The sequence below is a fragment of the Squalius cephalus genome (genome assembly GCF_949319135.1).
Source record: "Squalius cephalus genome assembly, chromosome: 10".
Classification (NCBI taxonomy): Eukaryota; Metazoa; Chordata; class Actinopteri; order Cypriniformes; family Leuciscidae; genus Squalius; species Squalius cephalus.
Window position 1 is genome coordinate 4,656,855 of NC_137131.1, and position 21,222 is coordinate 4,678,076.

General features: G+C 37.5%; 1 protein-coding gene across 2 annotated transcripts in view; it reads left to right on the forward strand.

Annotated features, from left to right (window-relative positions):
• The first annotated feature begins 2,431 nt into the window (after positions 1-2,431).
• Positions 2,432-21,222, forward strand: part of rims4 (regulating synaptic membrane exocytosis 4) — a 45,631-nt gene continuing 26,840 nt past the window's right edge. Inside the window, exons 1-2 of one of the 2 annotated variants that reach the window (XM_079884213.1) lie at positions 2,432-2,506; positions 13,347-13,448. In XM_079884213.1, coding sequence (XP_079740339.1) covers positions 13,439-13,448 — 10 coding nt within the window. In that variant the 5' untranslated portion in view covers positions 2,432-2,506; positions 13,347-13,438. Of the gene's footprint in view, positions 2,507-13,346; positions 13,449-16,878; positions 17,577-21,222 lie in introns of those variants that run through there. The other variant, XM_079884212.1, reaches the window with a different exon arrangement.

Below are 21,222 nucleotides of genomic sequence, written 5' to 3' on the forward strand. Positions count from 1 at the left end.
TTGATATTTTCCCCCTGAAAATTACTAGTACATTTCACAAATAAATACAAAGAAATGGCAAGTAACCTCAAATTAAATGGGAAATTTGGATGTAGAAAGAATTAAATGGTATTTTCTTGTAAAATGTACTCCAATAATCCTTGTTTTATTTACAACTTTAAAAAATATTGTGTAATGAATATGTGCATAATGCTTTCACATGCTTGTATTTTTTTTTAATTTGAAGATCAGAGTGTTGTTGCATTAGTTGCACTTCAGCATTTTACAGGGGGAAAAGGTGAGCATGAAATGCTATGAAAGATCTGACTTAAAAACAATAATAAACAATAATCGAAATGTGACAAGGTGTATTAAAAAACAGGTGTTAGTCTGAAGAACCTCCTTAGCACAAATGAAATCATCAGATTTGATGTCACGTTGTGTATTATATTTTTTAAATAATCTGATTCTTATATCTGACAAATGCAAGTGCTTAGACTTATTATGTGATGACTTGTGCAGAAACTCTCTGTTCTGTTCCTCACTGGAGTTGCCAACCACAAGTTCTTGGCACTCGTTTTAAGAGTGCCATCGGTTTCCTCCAGTACACATCAACCTAGATTGCTGAAAATGGAGCAGCCTGCTGCCAGTTAATATAGAAATTGGGGCTCTGCGGACGATGTCGTGTCTTTCATGTCTGATATCCTCGGCTAATCATTAAAACCTGGAGGATGAAGGACAGGCTAAGTGTGTCAAGTGTGTCACTTGTTCACATCCTGAGACGGTAATGTTAAACAGAGAGAGGCAGTAACTATGCTAGACCTAGACTGAACCTGAAATCATTACTTAATGTCATTATACAGATATCATTACTGGCCCATTCCTTAATTGTAATCAATCAAATACTTTATAGACTGAAACACCAGAGGAGATGCAATTAAGGAAAATGAACCCTATTTTCTTTATTAATGCATGTTATTGGTCTTATTGTGAAGAATTCATCGGTGCATGTTATTCAGAATAAAATCAAACAGGAATTTAAGCATTTTTTAGCAACTGAAATCAATAGTCATTTTGTTATGGAGAATTTTTTTTCTTGCATTAGCATTTTCTATTTTGTAGTTTTACTCATCGCATGTCAGCAGTAAATGATGGAGCCTTGTAATTTATAAATCTACATTAAACACATAGTGAGGATAGTACAGTATCCCATACAATTTGTTATCAAAACCACAATTTTGATTTTGCAATGCAAAGAATAATCAATACAAAATGAAATATTCAGCAGCCCCTAAAGGCAATATGGTGAATTTATTTATACATATCCATCTTTGATCTAAATCGTCAATGCTTATCCCATAAGACACGCCTGCCCCGCAGCCCTCCCAGAGATATATAGTGGTGGGACGTCATCTGTAAATTGCTTTCTGACTCAGCATGTCCTGGTAAAATTAATTCACATTTATACCAGCAGGTACTGGGCCCTCGGTGGTAAACAGCTGGCTGCGTTATTTGCTTTTCTCTCTCTGGTAGTCACTGGTAAATAGAGACAGCCTGCATGCATCTGTGTCCTTGGATGTGCTCAAAACCAACCCAGTAGGTGAGCAGGCACCAACAAATGAGGTTACTACAGGAACAAGAGACGGTGGCCTTTGCAGGTGTTTGTGAGACATATAGCATCTGCTGTGAATAACACTTGGACTGCAAGGCATCTTCCTAAATAGCCCAATTTCTTCTGATACTGCTGAAACATTTTCAACAGTAACAATACTATTACATATATATATATTTATATATATATATATATAATATATAAAACCAATGGAGCTCTATGATCATAATGTGCTTTGCTTATGTCAAGGGCAGGTGGCGGCTACATTCCTTTGAGCTCTTTGAGGCGGCAGAGGATGATGATGGCTTTCCTGTTTTCTAGGTCAGTCTGATACATGATTCTGTGGAGATGTGCAGTCTGTGAGTAATATGCATTTTTAGGGTGAATATGTTTGTGTGCGCAAACCAGTTGTTCCAATTCAGTCATTACTGTAAACGTAGCCATTTGGTGAAGATATATTTCCTGTAGGTCCAGACCTATCTTTTTTTACAGTCTATGGTCCAAGCAAATTATCAGTGGACAAATAGCATGTGAATCCAATGTTATGTACTGCTTTCTACTTCAAAACCGAAACAAAATCACAATATGCTGCCTTTGTGTGTGTGTCAGGCCCAAAACATCCTGAAGTACACATGTAAACCATAGACCTTATTCACAGCAGCGCCATCTTTGAATTTTAACGGGAATTAAAGCTACTTTTTTTTTTAAACAAATAAATGATATTTTCAACTCTAAAGTAAAGGCAGTAAATATAATTTAAATATTTTAATAAATGTTGAATTGTTAATTTCTAAATAAATTAATAAATCCAATCAAACTTACTAACGTCTCCCCAATCTCAGTTAAGCAAGAAGTTGTCATGTGTCGAATCTGCATTTTGGCGGATAACAGCGGATGTCTCTTTTGAAGCAGAGGGTGAGTAGTTTTTCACTTTTTTATTTGCTTTATAAAAGTCTACTTTAAAATATCTCGTTTATAAAGCATTTTCAACGTGTTTATTGTTAAGTTTAACGCATAACAGACCCAGCTAAGCTCAGCTCAGCCCTTACAATTTGCGTGTGATCTATCCTTTTGCAGTCTATGGATGTATCTCGTTGCCATTGCTGCTCTCTGTAGTCATAGTGTGAATATGTAGGTTTACTACATAAAAGTTAAATGTGCTTAATAGAGACTGACCAAGCTCGGATGTCACGCTTCTATGCCCATGATGCAAAGCTTCAATGCAAGCGTGGTTTCCGAACGTAACCAACAACTCAATACACTGCATTCTCAGCATTACCTCAAGAGGCGCTATAGCAGGCATGGGCATTACCGGTATAGTGCACTGCAAAGTGCAAACTGTCAATTTGTTTTCAGATCAACTTATTTCGTTACAGAATAACTACTTGAATCATGCAAAAAAAAAAAAAAAAAAAAAAAAAATTATATATATAGCTAGCTAAATAGTAGCACATCTGGTTAAATGACATAGATGCCTGAAGGAGTGCACACAGTCTATGTATCTATGTATGTTTGTGTACTTGTTTCTGGCCTAAGAAAGAAAGAAGATAGATAGATCGATCAATAGATAATAATCTATATAATATTTAAAAAAGAAATTTAATAAATTAAATTTAGCAACATTTGTGGAACACAAGAGCACAGAAAGAATTGGGCCAAGAAAAAAAAAAAATCTAATGAATAATAAAAAAAGAGCAGCTTCCGGCTGAAGAAGTTTCTAGAGATGTGAAGGGGGAAAGATGGTGCTGATGAGAGTGGTGCTAGAGGAGGACAGTGGCTCTCAAAGATGAACCATTGTCAAATGAGACCAGACTAAAACATCTGCACCTCAGACAGCAACAAACAAAGCCACAGTTTCTCCTCCCTACTTTGCTTTTCACTATCACCAACATGAAGAGCGAGACCGAGAGAGAGTGCTCGACCTTTACTGTAGACAGCCAGTGTAAGCGCAAATTACACCGGAATGATTTATGTTAGCTCCTCTCCCAAATCCCACAACATCAGCAAGTGCTCAACATCCAGATGCAGCCGTACCTCTCCCTTTCTTTCTCTCGCTTCCTTCTACCGTTCCACCAAAGATGTCACAAGGACACATCGGCAGAGACATCCTCATTTCGTTCTGCTTGAGAATTGTGTCTCCTGGGTACCTATTTAATTACTTTGCGCTGTTTGATGACAAGAAACACACACACACACCAGCTACCTGATTGCAAGGTGATGACCTCTGTAAATGTTGAAGGTAATGGCAGAGAGAGAGGGGAAACAGTTAAAAAACAATGCTCATGTAATTTATCCATCATCAACCCTTTATTATTTGATTATTATTAGGCCAGACACAACTGTTCCCTGTATTTTTGTGGGCGCTGATCTTCGGGGCACACTCAGGGTAGAAACATGGTCAGCATACTTTCGGAAAGGCTACTCCTTCTCAGTGTTATTTTAGTATTATTTATTATAGTATTTATTAATATTAGGCAACATTTTTAATTTTCATTCTTTAAGTTAAGTTTTTCCATTTAATAATTTATATTTTTATTTCAGCTTTATTTCAATTACCGAACATATTTTTAATAGTTAACAATAATTGGACCGCAGTTTCTGCAGTATAGGTACTCTATTTCTGTGTTCATTTTTCGACGTTTACTACAATGTGAGTATATAATACAGGAGACTGCGTGGGATGCTATATCCCACAATGCAATGCACTCTACTTGACCTTCCATTTCCATTGTGGCCAATAATATCTGCTTAAGCCAAGTTATTTTTTTAGCACATTGTGCACAAGATGACAATCAAAAGGATCAATAAATCAAAATAACCATTTTAGATGCCACTCACAAAATAATCCTGACAGAAATGTAGCAGAGTAATGTTTTAAATTTATATCATTGCATAACGCATTCTGTTATGCATACTGTTTAAAAAAAAAAAGCAGTCGACCTGCTTCGAGCGGGATCCGTTAAATTTCCCCCTCCAAACTTCACTCCCATCTGTGTCACGGCACCAAATGTAACCGGTCCTACTCGACCCGCTCCGAGAGGGATTCGAACTGGCGTCTCCGGCATGGAAGGCGGGCGTGCTAACAAGGACGCTAAAGACCGTAGTAGTCTCTTGCGTTAGTCGCTAGTGCACCTCTTGAGGCCAGGGGAGTGAGGTTTACTTGCCCAGCTCTTACTAGCTTGCCTCAGTTACACATACAGCGCTATGTAGTAAGCAATAGGCAGTTATTTGATTCTGAACCTATTACTCTTGCTATTTCTGACATATAAAGATATAGGAGAAATAATAAGAGTTGAGTAGTAGTATGCTATTTCGAATTAAGCCATACTATAAAGATTTGAATGGTTTACCAATGCATTTCAAATGTGCGGTCATGTTGCGTACACACTCAATGTGTAAAATATTTTATTACTGTGTAACAAACCTGAAGAGAGCGATAATTCTGTGCCATTAAACCAGATGTGCTATTCAGGTATATTCTCAACTGTTGGGTGGTGACCATAACCTGTAACTGGAGGGGGGGGGATTAGGATGAATTTAAGGGCTATGCTCCGCTCCCTCAAATCATTGAAATTCAGCATGCATTTAGAAACCAAACTCAGTTAAACAATTAAAAAAAGCCTGTTGAGTTGTTCAAAAGTCTTTCAAAGTTAACATTGATCAATTTTTTTCTATTAATTGAAAATAATTAATATTAATATTTATTTATCAATGTGTCAATGGTCATTTACTAATATTACCATGAACATTTTTTTTGTTTGGTACTTTCTTGGGTCCAACTTACATTCTGAGTCCAAAGTTGAAACAGAATGCGAGAGTGAAGTCAGCTCGCTTCACAAATGTGTTATCCACAGGATGTGAAAGCTGCTGCTGCTGTCCTGTGGCGCGGTGTGTCTCAGCGAGTGGCGCACTGATTGCACATGTAAACACACAGGTGGTCTGGGCCTATTTTGGAGCAACTCACATTAGAGCTCGATAAAGACTGATTTTGCTCAACATTATGACAGAACACACTGTGTCCATTTCTGCACAGATTCACTCATATTACTACATCACACCTGTGCACCTGGACATAATCAGTGTTGCAAACTTCAGACCCCATTATCGGCTTTTTTCAAAAAAGCGACGGGACTTTTTGGTGGTTTGCTGGTTAACATGTCAGTCACTCCGTTGTCTGACAGAAAATATGTAAATGACATAAATCTTTATTGGACATTTGCCAATATATTATATTATAATACAGTATGTGAGCATGAATTAGGAGAGAAAACGTATTGCATAATCTAGCAACATTTAGCAAGTTTTTGAGCAGGCTTTGGCTACTTTCCTTTAAAAATAGTTGGCGACACTGGACATAATATACATGCTAAACCTTAAAGTGCCCTTATTATGCTTTTTCAGATATTACCTTTAATGTAGAGTGTAATATAGATGTTTGTGAATGTAAAAATGTCTGCACAGTTTTAAAGATCAAAGTGCACAACAAATAAAGGTATTGTCTCCTAAAAGAAAGAATCGATTCTGAACTGACTGTAACGAGTCGTCAGCGATTCCAGTCTCACTTCCTGTTACATACCTATGTAACAATGTAATACATTTGCATAATTCTAGCCTATTGTCTTCATTGGCTGCCCACGAATGACATCTACTTTGACCCGCCCTCAAAAACTGTAGTTGTATCTGAGACTGGAAGAGTTTGGTTCATGTTGTCGACATGTCGAGAAGACGATGTTTTCAGCGCTGCGAATCCACTTTGCCTCCACTTCAAAAAGATGAGGACTCGTAGTGGAATTGATACGAAAAAAATGAAGCCATCGTTACTGTTTGTATCACTGTGTATTAAGTGCTGAGGAAGCCTCCAACACTCGCAGTAAGCGGTAGACCAATCACAACAGACTCGGCCATCTGACCAATCAAAGAAGAGTAGGCTCTCGGTAAGGAGGGGTTTAGAACGAAACCGCTTTCTGACTCTGAGAAATGTGATGTGCAATGTATAATATGAGAAAATTAGTGTTTTTTCTAATTTATTTTTTTACCTTTGATGCATGTAGATCTACTAGGACAAAATTAGGAACCTTAAAAATAGCATAATAGGGGCAACTTTAACTTCTGTCATCATTTAATCACCCCAATGTCGTTCTAAACCTGTATGACTTTCTTTTTTTTGTGTGGATACAAAGTCTTCTTTTTGTCCATACGATGAAAGTCAGTGAGGTTCAGTGTTGTTTGCATTGTCTGGCTTCTCAATAAGCTGATGTTTCATAGTTATCAGTGTTTTGTTGCACATATATGAACTCACTTATTGACTAATCTCCAGACTGTCTGAGTTCAGTGTAGGACGTGTTTAAATAGGCCGACTCGAAGGAGACTCTCTCGTGTGGCAACCAATGTCCTAAAAGTGGGACCGTTTTTAGAGCAGGAGCTGCTACAATTTTACATAGAGTAAATCAGTGTGTGGCTCTGCAGCTCCTTTTACGAGATGCCCAGCATTCAGACTATCAGCAGCCTAGGAAACAACACAAATAACAGACACCAGGAGTAAACGGGTGAGATTACATCTGTGCATGTTGCTCAACTCACACAGCCATCAACATAACAAGATTAGAGGATTAGATTATCATAAAAAAAATCATGGTAAAGCCAACAGGATTCTGAATTAAGCAGTGTTTCAGTAACTGAAATGATGCGGGTCTAAACAAAAAAAGCTGTTGCATAATAAACATCTGGAAAAATAAGGAAGAAAAGGATTTGATGGACTAAGAAATAGAGATAATTGTGGTTTTATAATTAAAAGAACTATAAATAACAACTTTTTTTTCAACTTTTAAATTTGTTTTATATGAAGTCACATTTAAAAAAAAAATTATAAACTAAACTAAGATTTAAATAAACATTTCAATATTTATTATAATATTCACATTATTTATAGAATTTATTTAATGAATTATATATATATAATATATATATTATGAACTGTCCATCAATCGTCATTTCCAGGGTTATTTTTTTATATTCATACATTATTATATATAATCAGATTTATTAACAAAAATGCAAAAAGACAAACAAACATGGTCAGGACAACCAAAATATTTGTCCATAATAAAGTTAGAAATTAGAATACAAGTTACCAAGAAGTCAACATGTATCAACGGTGTTATTAAAAAGCTGGAGATGAGACAAGAAAAATAAAATAACTGACAGCCTAAGAGGGTTTTTATCTGTTGAGACATCGGGACGCTGACAACACAAAGAGGATGTTTATTTTAATGGCAGCCCATTTACTAAAGAGGGTGTAATTTTAGTGGATGCTGTCAAAATGCATCATATTTGGTTTGATTTGGATTTGAAGGATATCAGAAAAACATATTTTCTTGACTTTTGTATTAAAAAGCTGGACTTGGTGCGAGCTGTGGTAGGCTAGTGTGTTCAGTAGGCAGACTGGCTAAGAATAGCTTTCAATTTGTGATAGTTTATTAATCATGAATTGGTTCAGTTTGGCATCTTGGATGAGATGATCTGTGACATTACACCTCCTGCTGTGTACATACATTAAACACCTGAAAATACCTCTGAATGTACAGCTCTAAATGTCACACAGCCTGAGACGGACTATCGATGTTGGTCTCTTGCTTTCACTTCCTGTAGAGAGCACCCGTCTGTTTCATGTTTACGGGCATCAGTCAGCCATGGTCATGATTGTGGGTTCATGTCTATCAAATCAACAGCTACAGATTACCAAAGTCTTTTTTTAGATAGACACGACTAATGCAAGTTTGGCACTAAAATATTTGGCTAAAATCAATATGATAAGTTTTAGTAGTTATAATATAGATAATATAGTGATAAATAAAACAAAACAAAAAAACTTTTGGGTGAACTATCCCTTTAAGATGCCAAAAGCAGGCTCACCAGGGAATTACATAAATCTGTGGAATTAATCCCAGTTCTTACCTCAGTAGGTTTGCGTGCATGTGTAAATCAGAAATTTTGTGGCGACCCACGTGGCATTACAACAAATATTTGTCATAAACTGAAGTTAAATGCCAAAATGAAAGGGGAAGTCAGCATATTAGGAAAACAAGAGAGATAGAAAGAGAATGAGAGATAAACGTGTGGCACTATGTTGATATTAAAAGCTGTTAGAGGGATTGGCCCTTGGACACAGCTCTTTGTAAATCCGATAAGTGGATTTTGCAATACTGTGATAGACTGAGTGTTTTTGCTTGGTTGGTAAAATGACGAGATCAAGCAAAGCTTCAATACGACATGCCCCAAAAAAGAACCAGACAATCACTTGGGTTTGTGTGTGTGTGGCACTTTTCACAGCAAGGGCTTCTTTTTTTTTAATCAAATAACCATATATTTACCGTAATTACCTTTATCGAAGTACTATTAAGTAATTAAAGTTTGAAAAGCTTTGGCAAACCATGGGCCCCCGCTCTGGACTGAGATGCTGGTGGCTGACAATGAGTCTGCAAAATTAAAAGTGTTATGGCCCACATCAGCATGACCTGGATGTCAGTTGAGCTCCACTTTTACAAGTTGCCTTCAGAGTAAGACAGTATGTTAATAAAAAATGCAGACAATTGGACCATAAAATATAGGCCATCCACACTGCGGCGCTCCACAGGAAAGAAATACCACAAATGAGATCTCTTTAATATCTCAGTTGTTTCTCCTTGGCAGCAAATAGAGTTTTTTTTTTACCAATGGCCTGATTTTTCACCTGAGAAAAAGACCCCAGTAATCTCAAATGTGTCTCCACTACAAAGGTTCTTTATTGGCAGGCCCGGAGTGGGTAATCGGGTGAATCGGGAGAATTCCCGGTGGGCTGCTTCACTTTTGGGCCGGTCGAGGATTTTTTTTTTTTTTTCACATTTCAATGTCACATTAGTTACATTAGGCTACACCATAGACTGTAAAAAAATACACACGTTCCGCATTCTGACACCGCAGCGCGCCGCACTCTGCATGGGTTGTACCCCTCCTATAGAGTTGGTTGGGTCCATAGTCCGTCTTTTCCAAAACGTTTTCTCAGGTAGGCTACCGCGGCACCGCCAGCGCCTACCGATAGCTGGGCCGGCCCTACCGTAACGGTACGCGTCAGGGAGGATGGATGGGAGGAAGAGGCCAGGAGGTATGGAAGCTTTGTTTCCGCCACAGAATAAAACATTTTAAAAGATAATTGCGACTTTTTATCTCACAATTGCGAGTTTACATCTCGCAATTCTGACTTTATTTCTCAGAATTGCGAGATATAAAGTCAGAATTGCGTGAAATAAAGTCGCAATTGCGTGTTATAAAGTCAGAATTGGGAGATATAAAGTCAGAATTGCCTGAAATAAAGTCGCAATTGCGTGTTATAAAGTCAGAATTGCGAGATATAAAGTCAGAATTGCGTGATATAAAGTTGCAATTGCTTCTTATAAAGTCAGAATTGCAAGATATAAAGTCAGAACTGCGTGAAATAAAGTCGCAATTGCTTATAAAGTCAGAACTGCAAGATATAGAGTCAGAATTGTGTGATATAAAGTCGCAAAACGTGTTATAAAGTCAGAATTGCGAAATATAAAGTCAGAATTGTGTGAAATAAAGTCGCAATTATTGCTTCTTATAAAGTCTAAGTGAATTATTATTTAACATTTACATTATTTGTTAACCCATGGTATTAATACAAACTACACAATAATACGAGCTGAACTGTTGCTTCATTTATCCAATTTAAAAAAAGTGCTAATTTGGAATTCCACCATGGAAAAAGTGGGCCGGTCTTGGGCCTGAAACTCCCGGGCTGAAAAGTAGCCCCACTCCGGCCCTGTTTATTGGCATTGATGGTTCCATGAAGGACCTTTGACATTTCCATTCCACTAAAGGTTCTTTACAGTGGAAAAAGTTTCTTTAGATTTTTAAAATGTTCTTCACACTAAGAAAAAAACTGTTCACTGAAGGGTTCTTTTGGGGAAGCCAAAATGGTTCTTCAATGGCATCACTGCAAAATCCCCCTTTTAGGAACCAAGAGTGTAGAGTTTCGAAGAGATCTCAACAATGTGCTCAGATTCACCAAGATACTAAACTAGTCTGCATTTGAGATAAATAAGGTAAAAGTTTTCTTTCAAATATACACTCTGACAGGATAATAGTGGTGGAGGATGTGTTTGTACAGGAGGCCAGTGTGCTGAAAAATGAAAAAAATAAATAAAGATGCTGTTGTCACCTGCTGTTATGTCTCTAATCCCATATGTTGTGTGCTCTCCTAGCAGGAAAAGCTATTGCTTCCAGAGGAAGGCATCAACTGAACAAAATGAATAAAGGAAGATATAATACCCTATCGTGATCATGACATCTTATATCATGAATTGGCTCTAAAACAATATGACTGACCAGAAAGAAACATGTTGAAACATTCCAAAATCACCAATAGAGGCTGCAGCTGTAGTCACAAAAATCAAATCATTATGTCAAAATTGATCCTATTTGCTTCATTTGCTGATAAATTATATGATAAACATTCCAACCGTCCATAGGCTGTGTTATATTCTATAACTAGAAGTAATAACATTCTGATTCGGTTGATTTAGTAACCGCTCATGGATTCAGTGAAGGATTCGTGACACTGATTCAAACAGTTCAAGTGTCTACTAAGTTATTGGCTGCATCCAAAATCACATACTCTCTTGAGTAGGTACTTATTTTGAATAAGTATTTACTTCACGACTGCTAAAAAAGTACATTCTATATAGTATGAATGAGTGTGTGTAGTAGCCTACAAATGTAATCCAGATGTACTATATTCGCCATGTTGTCATTATCATGTGACCAACCAGCGTCTGTTGTGTTACTTTACTGTCGTTCACAAATCCTCTCCTGTGGCCTCATGGGATTGTAAATCCATCATATACGAACTTCAGAATCTCGCTGGAAGTAAGTCAGTAGTAGTTGTCACATACTGTTTTTCGCCAACTATAGTAGGGAAGTATGCGATTTCGGATGCAGCCATTCAATAATCAGTTAAAATAACCAGTTCATAAGAGTCATTTGTTCTTGAATCAGACTCAAACCAATTGAACTGAATGCTTCTCAAAATGATTCACTGTTTCGAAGCTCTCGAAACGCTGTGGACATCTGCTGGTTAAAGCAGTGTAAATGCAAGTAGAACACCGCAAAAATGTTCATGTTCAACAAAAAAATAGTAAGTGTTTACATTAAAGTGCAATCTATAACATCAGTAAAAATCAAATCTTTAAATAATTTTTATAATATATAGTCCTTTTGATCTGCAACAGAAAAAAGTTTTGCAGATTTTGTACGTGAATCTTGATCCAAAACAAAAGATTCGCAAAGGACTTGAAGTTTCATGCCGCCGTTTTTTTCACTAGTATAAAATCGTTCTTGGGATTTTAGGAATCTATATCGATTAAGTTCAAATGAAGTTCACAATTGCCATGTTACTGTACAGTATTTTGTAAGTGTATTATTTGGAATAGCCACCCCTATATCTGGAGTGCACCTTAAAATGCTGTTCAGGGGCTGTATTCACAAAGAATTTTAAGGCTAAAAGTAGCTCCTAATTGGTGAATTTAGGAGCAACTCCTAAAAATAATGGGCGTGTCACTCCTAACTTTAGGACTCCTAATTTTTTTCACTAAGAGTAATTCACGAAGCATTTTAGCCCTAAAAGTAGCACCTAAGCTTAAAAGAAGTCGAGAGGACTCCTAACTCACTAAGACCTATTCACAAACCGCTTTTTGTGGCATTTCACTCTGCGATGTTTTGAAATGCGTATGCGGCGCTACAGGAGCTTCCAATCGCGAGGGAACAATTCTGCATTGTAGGCATAACTAGGGATGCAATAACGCCACCAACAACAACCAAAACTAGGCTACTCATTGCATGTAAACTAATTGTAACGTATCATTGTGAATCAAATTAAAATGTTCTTCTCTTTGCAAACGTAGGCAGAGGCATATAGTGACAGATTAATTCAATAATGTTGCAAAGATATTGCATCAATCCATATGTTTCATTAGGCTACTAGGCTATTTGTTTTGCCTTACTCTTTATTCATTTAGGCTATTTATTCAGTTATTCATCATCTTCCGTCCTTCGCACTGCTTGTGTAGCGCACGCATTCTCAGACCTGTCACCTGTCACTCATCATCGTAGGGGAGGGGTTAGGAATCATTCCCGCCTTACAATCATCAGCCAATCAAGGTGGTCACTTCAGTCAAGCTCGTGCATGAGTAATGACGTCATCCATAGCAACGAAGACTCACTCTTAGTTTAGGAGTTGTCATTTTTCTTTACTAAGAGTAGGTCTAAAAGGCGTTGTGAATAACTTTTAAAAGAAAACTCCTAGCTAAAATCTTTTAGTGGGATTTAGGAGTACTCCTAGTGGTAAGATAAAATGCTTTGTGAATACGGCCCCAGGTTGGCTCTTTGAGTTACAATTGTCTAAAATGAGGAAAATTGGTCAATTTTGGGGGGGCTGATGAACTTGTGCAGATCTTCAATAATGTCTATCATATAATAGAGCAAGAGGGTTTCTGGGTATCACAGAAACACATTACAATGGTAATTCTCTTTTTGAAAATACCACACCATGATAATGGGTTTCTGCAGAAGGGGCTTTGAACAGAAGGGGTGTCAACTGTTGCAAGTACATGTTGTTTGCTTCTTGGAGGGAGAGAACAATCCTCTTCCTCCCGTATGTTGTCTCCTTCTAACACGAACTTGTGTTCACTTTTACTCCCAGCATCTGTCAGGTTTCATTGATGTCTCGCACTTAAGATGTCATCACCGTGAGACGGCCCCTTTCCCCTGGGTCCTGCTGGTAGGAGGAACAACATGGTAAAAGGTCAGTGAAGCACTGAAGAAGAACCAACTCAACTGCCATTGGCTACGATACGAGACAACTCTTAATGCACACACACACACGTAATGGTTTTTATACTGTCTATTCTATCCCCTTACACTAACCCTACCCATCACAGAAAACTTCAACTTGAATTTCAATTAATTTTAAGCCATTTGGTTTAAACCATGTTTATGTTCTAATACCCATGTCATTATACACATTTGTGGTCTCATAAACCATATATACAAGAACGCACACACACACACACAGCAAACTTCAGGGATGTGATTCTTCCGGATTAATCCGGAATTCCGGTTATTTCGGCCTAAAATCATGACCCACATGAATCATGCAGATCAGTAATAAAAACAATTTGAAGTAATGCATGTTTGTGCAATTTTGTTACACTGTTTCAGGCCTCTTGTGGGATCAGGTTCAAGTTCATGGACCAAAACTGTTCTCTGTAATGATTTGTAGAAGTTTGAGTGGAGTTTTATTTACTGAATGAGATTGATCGGTATTGGAAGCACAGTTGCTTTATTTACAGAACTACAGAATAGCACTTATCGCTCTTACATTTTTCCCAAAGATGTTTTGTATTACTAGAAATAAATTATAGCTGTTAAACATATTTCCATTTGTCATGCTTCACAGTTCCTGGTAGTTCATGCAGTAAATGGCTGATTCAGGTGTTTAAAAAAACTAAAAGTGCTTCACACTGGGTCTTATAAAAATTCCTGTTTTTTTCACTCGCACAATCACATCCCTGAAACTTGCACTATTCAGAATATCTCATACAATACATTACTTAGTCTGTGGTTCAGTGATGGGATCAGATGGATGTTCCTTGATACTCCAAGGCAATGTTATTTTAGCATGATTTATTATTAATATTATAATATTTAGAATTAGCTTTTATTTTTATTTTACATTTTTTGTAACTTTATGTGCTTTTGTCACTTTTTTTTTTAGCTTTAAGTTATTTTTATTTCAAATTTAGTAATTTTAGTATTACAACTTATTTATTTTTTAGTTAGCTGTCAAAACAGCATACATTTTTTAATCTAATATTTATATTTTATTTTATTTCAGCTTTATCACTGCTCCAAGATACTTCCAAGATTACTATGGTACATGTTCAAAGCTAATGGCAGTATCATGTTACTTTTTGGTACTTTGTTTTGTGTAGTGACTAAATAATTACCTTTGTAAAACCTTACTGTGACAGTACCATGGTACAGTGTGATAATACTGTGGTACTTGAAATACAACATTTATCATTGTAATCTGTGGTATTTGTTAAGTCAAACATCTACCCAAAACACCTTAGCAACATCTCCCTAAAACCTCCTTGCAACTGCATAGTGTGCTAACAGACACCCAGACAACCTTAGCAACCACCCAGAACAATCCAGCAACCACAAAGCAACGTGAACTATAAATCTGTCTTAAAATATAGTAAATAAATTAGGGTTATCATACAAGCTGATGAACTTTGGCAACCCTGCTGAGGCTAAACCATACATAAATCTATTCAAAAACTGACAGGATGCACTTTGAGAGAGGCAGAGATTGTCAGCATTGGTTATGAGGCGTTCATAACTATGAGTGATGCTTCTGCGTTTATTATTTGCAGTAGAGCTGTGATTGTTCATTGAGGTGGCACAGGTGACATTTTCAGCCCTCTCACACACACACACACACACACACACACACACACACACACACACACACACACACACACACACACACACACTTAGCCTCTCTTGCCAGACACACAGAAGAAAAAATGCGTCTTTAACAGAAGATGACTGTTCTCAGCTAGCAGTGTCATTCTTTTATTCAGCTTCTTAAAGGTACAATACAATACAGCGGGAACCCACGGGTGCTGTCAATGGCTATGTTTAAATGAACAATCATCAGAGGTTATTCTCTAACAAATGTGGTGGTTTCACTGTCATTTTGTTGCTATTTACTTCAATCCACAACATACAATGATTGAGTCAAATGCAACAGGCCTGGTCATGGATGCGGTTTCTACCATTCCTCAGTTTATAAAAACGAATGAAAGGTAGCCTACAAATAAAACAGGTAAACCTGGTAAATTTCACTGGAACTTGGTATTTATTTGATTGTGTTTTTTTCTTTTCTTTATGGATATATTCATGTTCAGTGTCAATAACCATGTTTGTGTATTCAGCTAATAACTTGTTTTAGCACTGTATTTTTTAAATGTAAAACCATAATAGAGGCTACTAGGTATTATAAGACCATGAAGATAGAGGGGTAGCAAGCATAATATTAACAACATGTAACACAAATTATTATTAATGAAAATAAACCTTTATAACACCATTAAGTTTCTTTATTGCACTTACAAAGCATGATTCTTTATGGAACCTTATAAAAAGGGTTCTGCTACTGTTATAAGCCTTTTTCTTAAGTCTATTCACATAAAACATACTAGGAAAAGATGTTAATATAAATAACTCACAACACAGTTGTGTTCAAACCTAAAAAAGAAGTCCCACTAAAGTAGATGGTTTAGAAAAATATACAGCTCAAATAACCAGTTATTTATGTTATTTTATTATTTATATAAAAATATAGTATTTATTAATAGTTTGAACTAGCTTTAATATTAAATTGATGTGCTTTCATCAGTTTTATTAGTTTCTGTTTTTCTATTTAGCTTTGATTTATTTTATTTTTAATTTTTAGCTTTAGTAATGTTGGTACTTCAAATTTTATTTTTTTTCAGCTACTTGCCTAGGCAAGTTTTTCATCAAATATTTTTTCTTACTTAATTGAAATTAAGCTTAAATAAACTAAAATTAATAGTTTTAAACTAGTTAGCAAATAACATTGTTTGTGTGTGTGTGTGTGTGTGTGTGTGTAAGAATTAAGTGCAAAAATAAAATAAAAAATTTACAAACTGGTGGATGAGTAAAAATGGTGTATTAACAATTTATTATTTAAATGTATTATTGTCAATAAAAACATTTACATTAATTATTCAGGGGAAAAAAAATTTGGGGGTGGGGGGGTGGTGGGTGGTGGTGTTGGTGTTAGAGTACTTATTTTGACATTCATATTCAAAACATTATTGATTTGATACGTCTTAATAAATAGCCAACTGTTGCAGTTTTTTGTGAATGCGTGTGATTTACTCTTGCAAAAACATATGGCAATCAAAACATGTCTGAAATCTACCAGCTTTCACTTCACCGTGTTAGCTAAAGAGAGAGCAAGCCGGTCGATGTCTGTGAACGGATGAAAGATATTCACAGTTATTGTGCCTGTAGACTGTGGCCACGCCCATATCCAGACATCTGGCCTGTGATTGGCCAGTATCCTGAATCCCAGCAGCAGCTCTTGGGTGCCTCCTCCCCCTTTTTGTCTCCACAAAGAGCTCAGCGCTGAATGAAGTGAATCAGCCTCAGACTGCTAGAATAGTAAGAACCTTTTCTCCCTGTCTGTCTCTCTCTCTCTCTCTCTCTCCGTCTGTCTCTTCAATCCCATCTCTCTCCTCTCTCTCTCTCTCTCTCTCTCTCTCTCTCTGTCCATTTGTCCACCTCTCTCTCTCACACACACGGCATTATATGCTATCCATCCATCCATCCATCTATCCAGTGCACAGCCCGGTGAGGGATCAGCTAGACAGAAAAGCAACAGATCATGTTCTCTGAAGCAGATCCAGGACAGCTCTGATACATCAGCTTCTGAGATGAGACTCCATCCGTCCTAATTCTCTGTCCTGAAGACCTGGACAGAAACAAAATAAAACAAGGACTTTGCAGACACCAAAAGAAGTCTGGACATTATATCTTCACAGGATTCTTGAACCCAAACCAGGTCCACAGGGACGTACGAGGGTGCTTTGGGGTTTGTTTTTCTCTCTTGTTCGTGGCTGGCGAAGGGGCCGGTGAAAGTTAGCCAAGACGCCGCGTGCCGTGCTCCGCGTGAAGAATGCCCAGGCACGTCTGCCCAAGCCTGCGGACACGGCGCCGGCACCCACGTCGGGCCTTTACATGGAGCGCTCACAGAGTCGCATCAGCCTGTCCGCGTCCTTTGAGGCCCTGGCCATCTACTTCCCCTGCATGAACTCCTTCGATGAGGACGATGGCGGTGAGTGGATGTATATGTGTGTCCGAGGATGTGGGTTTGCTTTTTCCAAACTGTGACACCTGGAAGTTAGGGTTAGGGTCGAGATTTTGAGGTTATCGGTTGGCTACTGGTTAAGAAAATGTGGCTTTGTGGTTCAAGATCTGAGCTGGAAGCGAAATGAGGTTATGGGTTCGAACCCCACAAGACTTTTATGAGGGATAGTTCCAGACTGATCTCTTGAGAAAATGTTACTCTTTTACAAGGTGCCGATTTTGTATATGAATTTGATTTATATGGAAACGTACAAGTTTTAGAAAAATGTAAGCATGAAGGTCCACCCCTAAACATAACCGTGAGTGGGGCATAGGCAGGTCGTTAAAAACATATGAATAAAATTGTATGAATTATCCACCAATTCACCACAATAGTTACAAATTGCCATGAGCTTGTGTTTGATAGTTCATTCAGAAATGCAAATTATTTCATCATTTCAAACCTGTATGAATTATAAGCTATTTTAAAGAGTGTTTCAGCTGTTTTTCTCTATACAATCAAAGATCCATTTGGGTCCAAAACAACATGGGACCCTATTGACTTTCATTCTATGGACAAGAAAAAAAAAACATACATTTTGAAAATATCTTCTTTTGTGTTCAACAGAACAAATGAGGTCATACGGGTTTGAAATGACATGAGGGTGAGTAAATGATAGTTAAACTATCTCTTTAAGCAACACACCACATACTCCAGATAGTACGCTTTGGATAAAAGTGTCTTAAATCACAAGTTGGGTGTCTTCAACCCATATATCCTAGAAAATAATGGTTATTCTGTGGTTTTGTGACTCATTTGGGTCATTAGTGCAGCATTTAATTTTGTACAAAATGACGCTCAGTTTCTTTGCCAGTCTTGGGTTGTTTGCAAGCCCCCAAACTCTTGAAAAATGTGGCCACATGCGTGGTTTGGGTGTATGGCCGTGTCAACTTGCTCATTTTGGATATGCAATAAAGAAAACGGTGTGGTTGCTTACTTGAGTGGCGTTTGAAATCCGAATCTTAAATCTGAAATGGTAAAAAAAAATATATATATACTTATGATGAATACATGCATATGCACACACAAAACGCTTCCTTCAGCCGGCATTCTAATCAGACAGAGGTTTTTATTAATGAAGACATTTAATCACTGCGTTGACACTCAAATGCTAATATAGCTGTGATCTTCTCTGGGTACGGCTGTGGCTCATTTCAAAGAACGTCTGATTGCAGGTTAATGTCTGTCTCAAATCCATCACCAGACATCATGGCGTTAATTTAGCGCTCATTAGAAATGTTCCGACTGCTCGGTGTGCTACTTACTGAGTGTTTTAGGTTTGCAATTTTGCATAATTTCCCAAGTGCTTTTAGTCTAGGCATGCTATAAATCTCTCTCGCTGCCCCTGTGTGCTCTCCTCCTTTCTTGATCACCCTCATTTCCTTATTTGCTGTCCACTCACCCAAAAAACCTTATACACAGCCGCCGTCTATCCGAGACATCCACACACCCACCCATGCTCACTTTCTCTCTCTACCCTCGCCCTGATTACAGATTACTCTGCAGGAGAGAGACTAGTATTGACATGAAAAGATTGTGCCTAGCTGATCATCTTCTTCGTTCAACATGTGCGCATCACACTCAAACAAACACACACACGCTACAAAAACAGTGCACACTTATAGCACTAGTAACATGCACTCATATGTATCTTCAATTCACTTTACTCTAAGTGTGTTCACACTTGGCATGTTCGGTTGGATTAAAACGAACCCTGGTGCGATTGCTCTGTTAGTGCGGTTCATTTGAATAAGTGTGAACGCTGCCATCTGAATCATGGTGACACCAAACAAGCGGACCGAGAACACTGAAAAGATGAGTCTCGCTCCGCTTACAAACGCAATACGGACCAAAGACATGTAAACAAACCAAAAACAGGACATGATGTCACAAGATGAGACCCTAAAAAGGACAGAATGCTCAGATATACCTGTTTTTTTCTCGTCATAGTCTTGATGTTGCCCATCACAGTTAAGCACAGACATCAGAACCGCATCTCCTCACTGCAGATCTGTGTTTGTGTGTGTGACGGAGGGATTCCTGCCACTGTTTTGACTCCTTTACACATTTTATATGCTCTTCACGAGTTCTCAGCTGGTCTAAATACCATCATATGTAGCTACGCACATACAACGAGCGCATTTAGCCCAGAACACAGCATTGTTTTTGATGTTCAGCAAGTTCCGTCGCTAAATATACGTAATAAAAGCCGACCAATCAGGTTCCTGTGCCTTTAGGTTCGGTATCTTTAGGTTAGGTGTTAAAATGTGAACGCTAATTGGTCCAGAACTAAATATTTTTTACGTTTTTTTGGTTTGGACCAACGAAACAAAGCGAACCGAACTACAAGAGTGGAAATATTAGTCTGTAAAATATTGCATACATGATAATTGAGATCAATTTAGGTTGAATTATACGCATCAAATTATACGCTGTACTGTACATTCGTACGACCTCTGCTGTTTTGCGTTTGAATTATTAGCGTATTCTATTGGTTTTAGACATATAGGTCTGTCATTTAACTAATCAGCTCACCGCATCTCCTTTTTATGCTGATACATTCTTGCCTAAATCAACTTAATCAATGCAAATCGCACTAATGAATATGCTAATTACTGGAACACAAACGACACATTGCAAGTGCTTTAGTTTAACACCTATTGCTGAATGTCAGATGACTGCAAATGCATGAGGATTTGTAAGAAATAAGACTGGTTTTCTTTGATTTTTGTTATTTGAAACACTATTTGGGTCTGTTTGCCATCATTTAAATCTGTTGTTTATGAACATGAAGATTGACAAGTTTTCTTCAAAAGGAGGAGAAAATGCAGTAACAAATGAACTCGCCAGTGATTTCGTAATAACACCCATTACTCACTGCTCAAACCCCGGGACATTTCTGACCACAAATATAGAAGCTAAATTATCTAGTGGAAAAAAATGAACTACCGCATGATATTAATGCTCTTCAGACGGATACATTTATCAGAAGAATGAGGGGAGTTAATGATGTCTTTGTCAGTCCATGTCAGAGAACTGCTGAAGGGTCCTTTGGTTGTGTTGTTTTCACATCTCAAGTTCTGCAACTGATCTGATACTTTAGAAATTCAAGGGTGATATTGCAATACTTAGACATGATGCTTTCTCAAAGGCTCATACTGAAACAGATGTATAAAACCGAAGCTATCAGAGAGGCGACTGCTGGAGTCTGCAGGCTAATAGATCTTTTAAATAATGAGCCATTAATGACTACAATTCACTCTTTAACTAGACAGTTATGTTCTCATCTTTGTTCTAGCATTATGCACCCAAACTAACATATGTCCTAACCAGGCACAACACAAGATAGACTAAAGCAATAAGAGTAATTTACAATGGTTTATACTACAGGGCTGTTGAATGCTTGAATCTGATTGGTTGATAAACGTTATAAGGTGTGCAATTATTTTCATGGAAAAGCACGACTAAAGTAGTTCCTGGCAGGTCTTGACCGCATTACAGTTCCATATCACTTCGCCAAATGATTTCAGTTATTTCAAGGTACAGACTACAACAGCGAAAGAACCAAAACTCA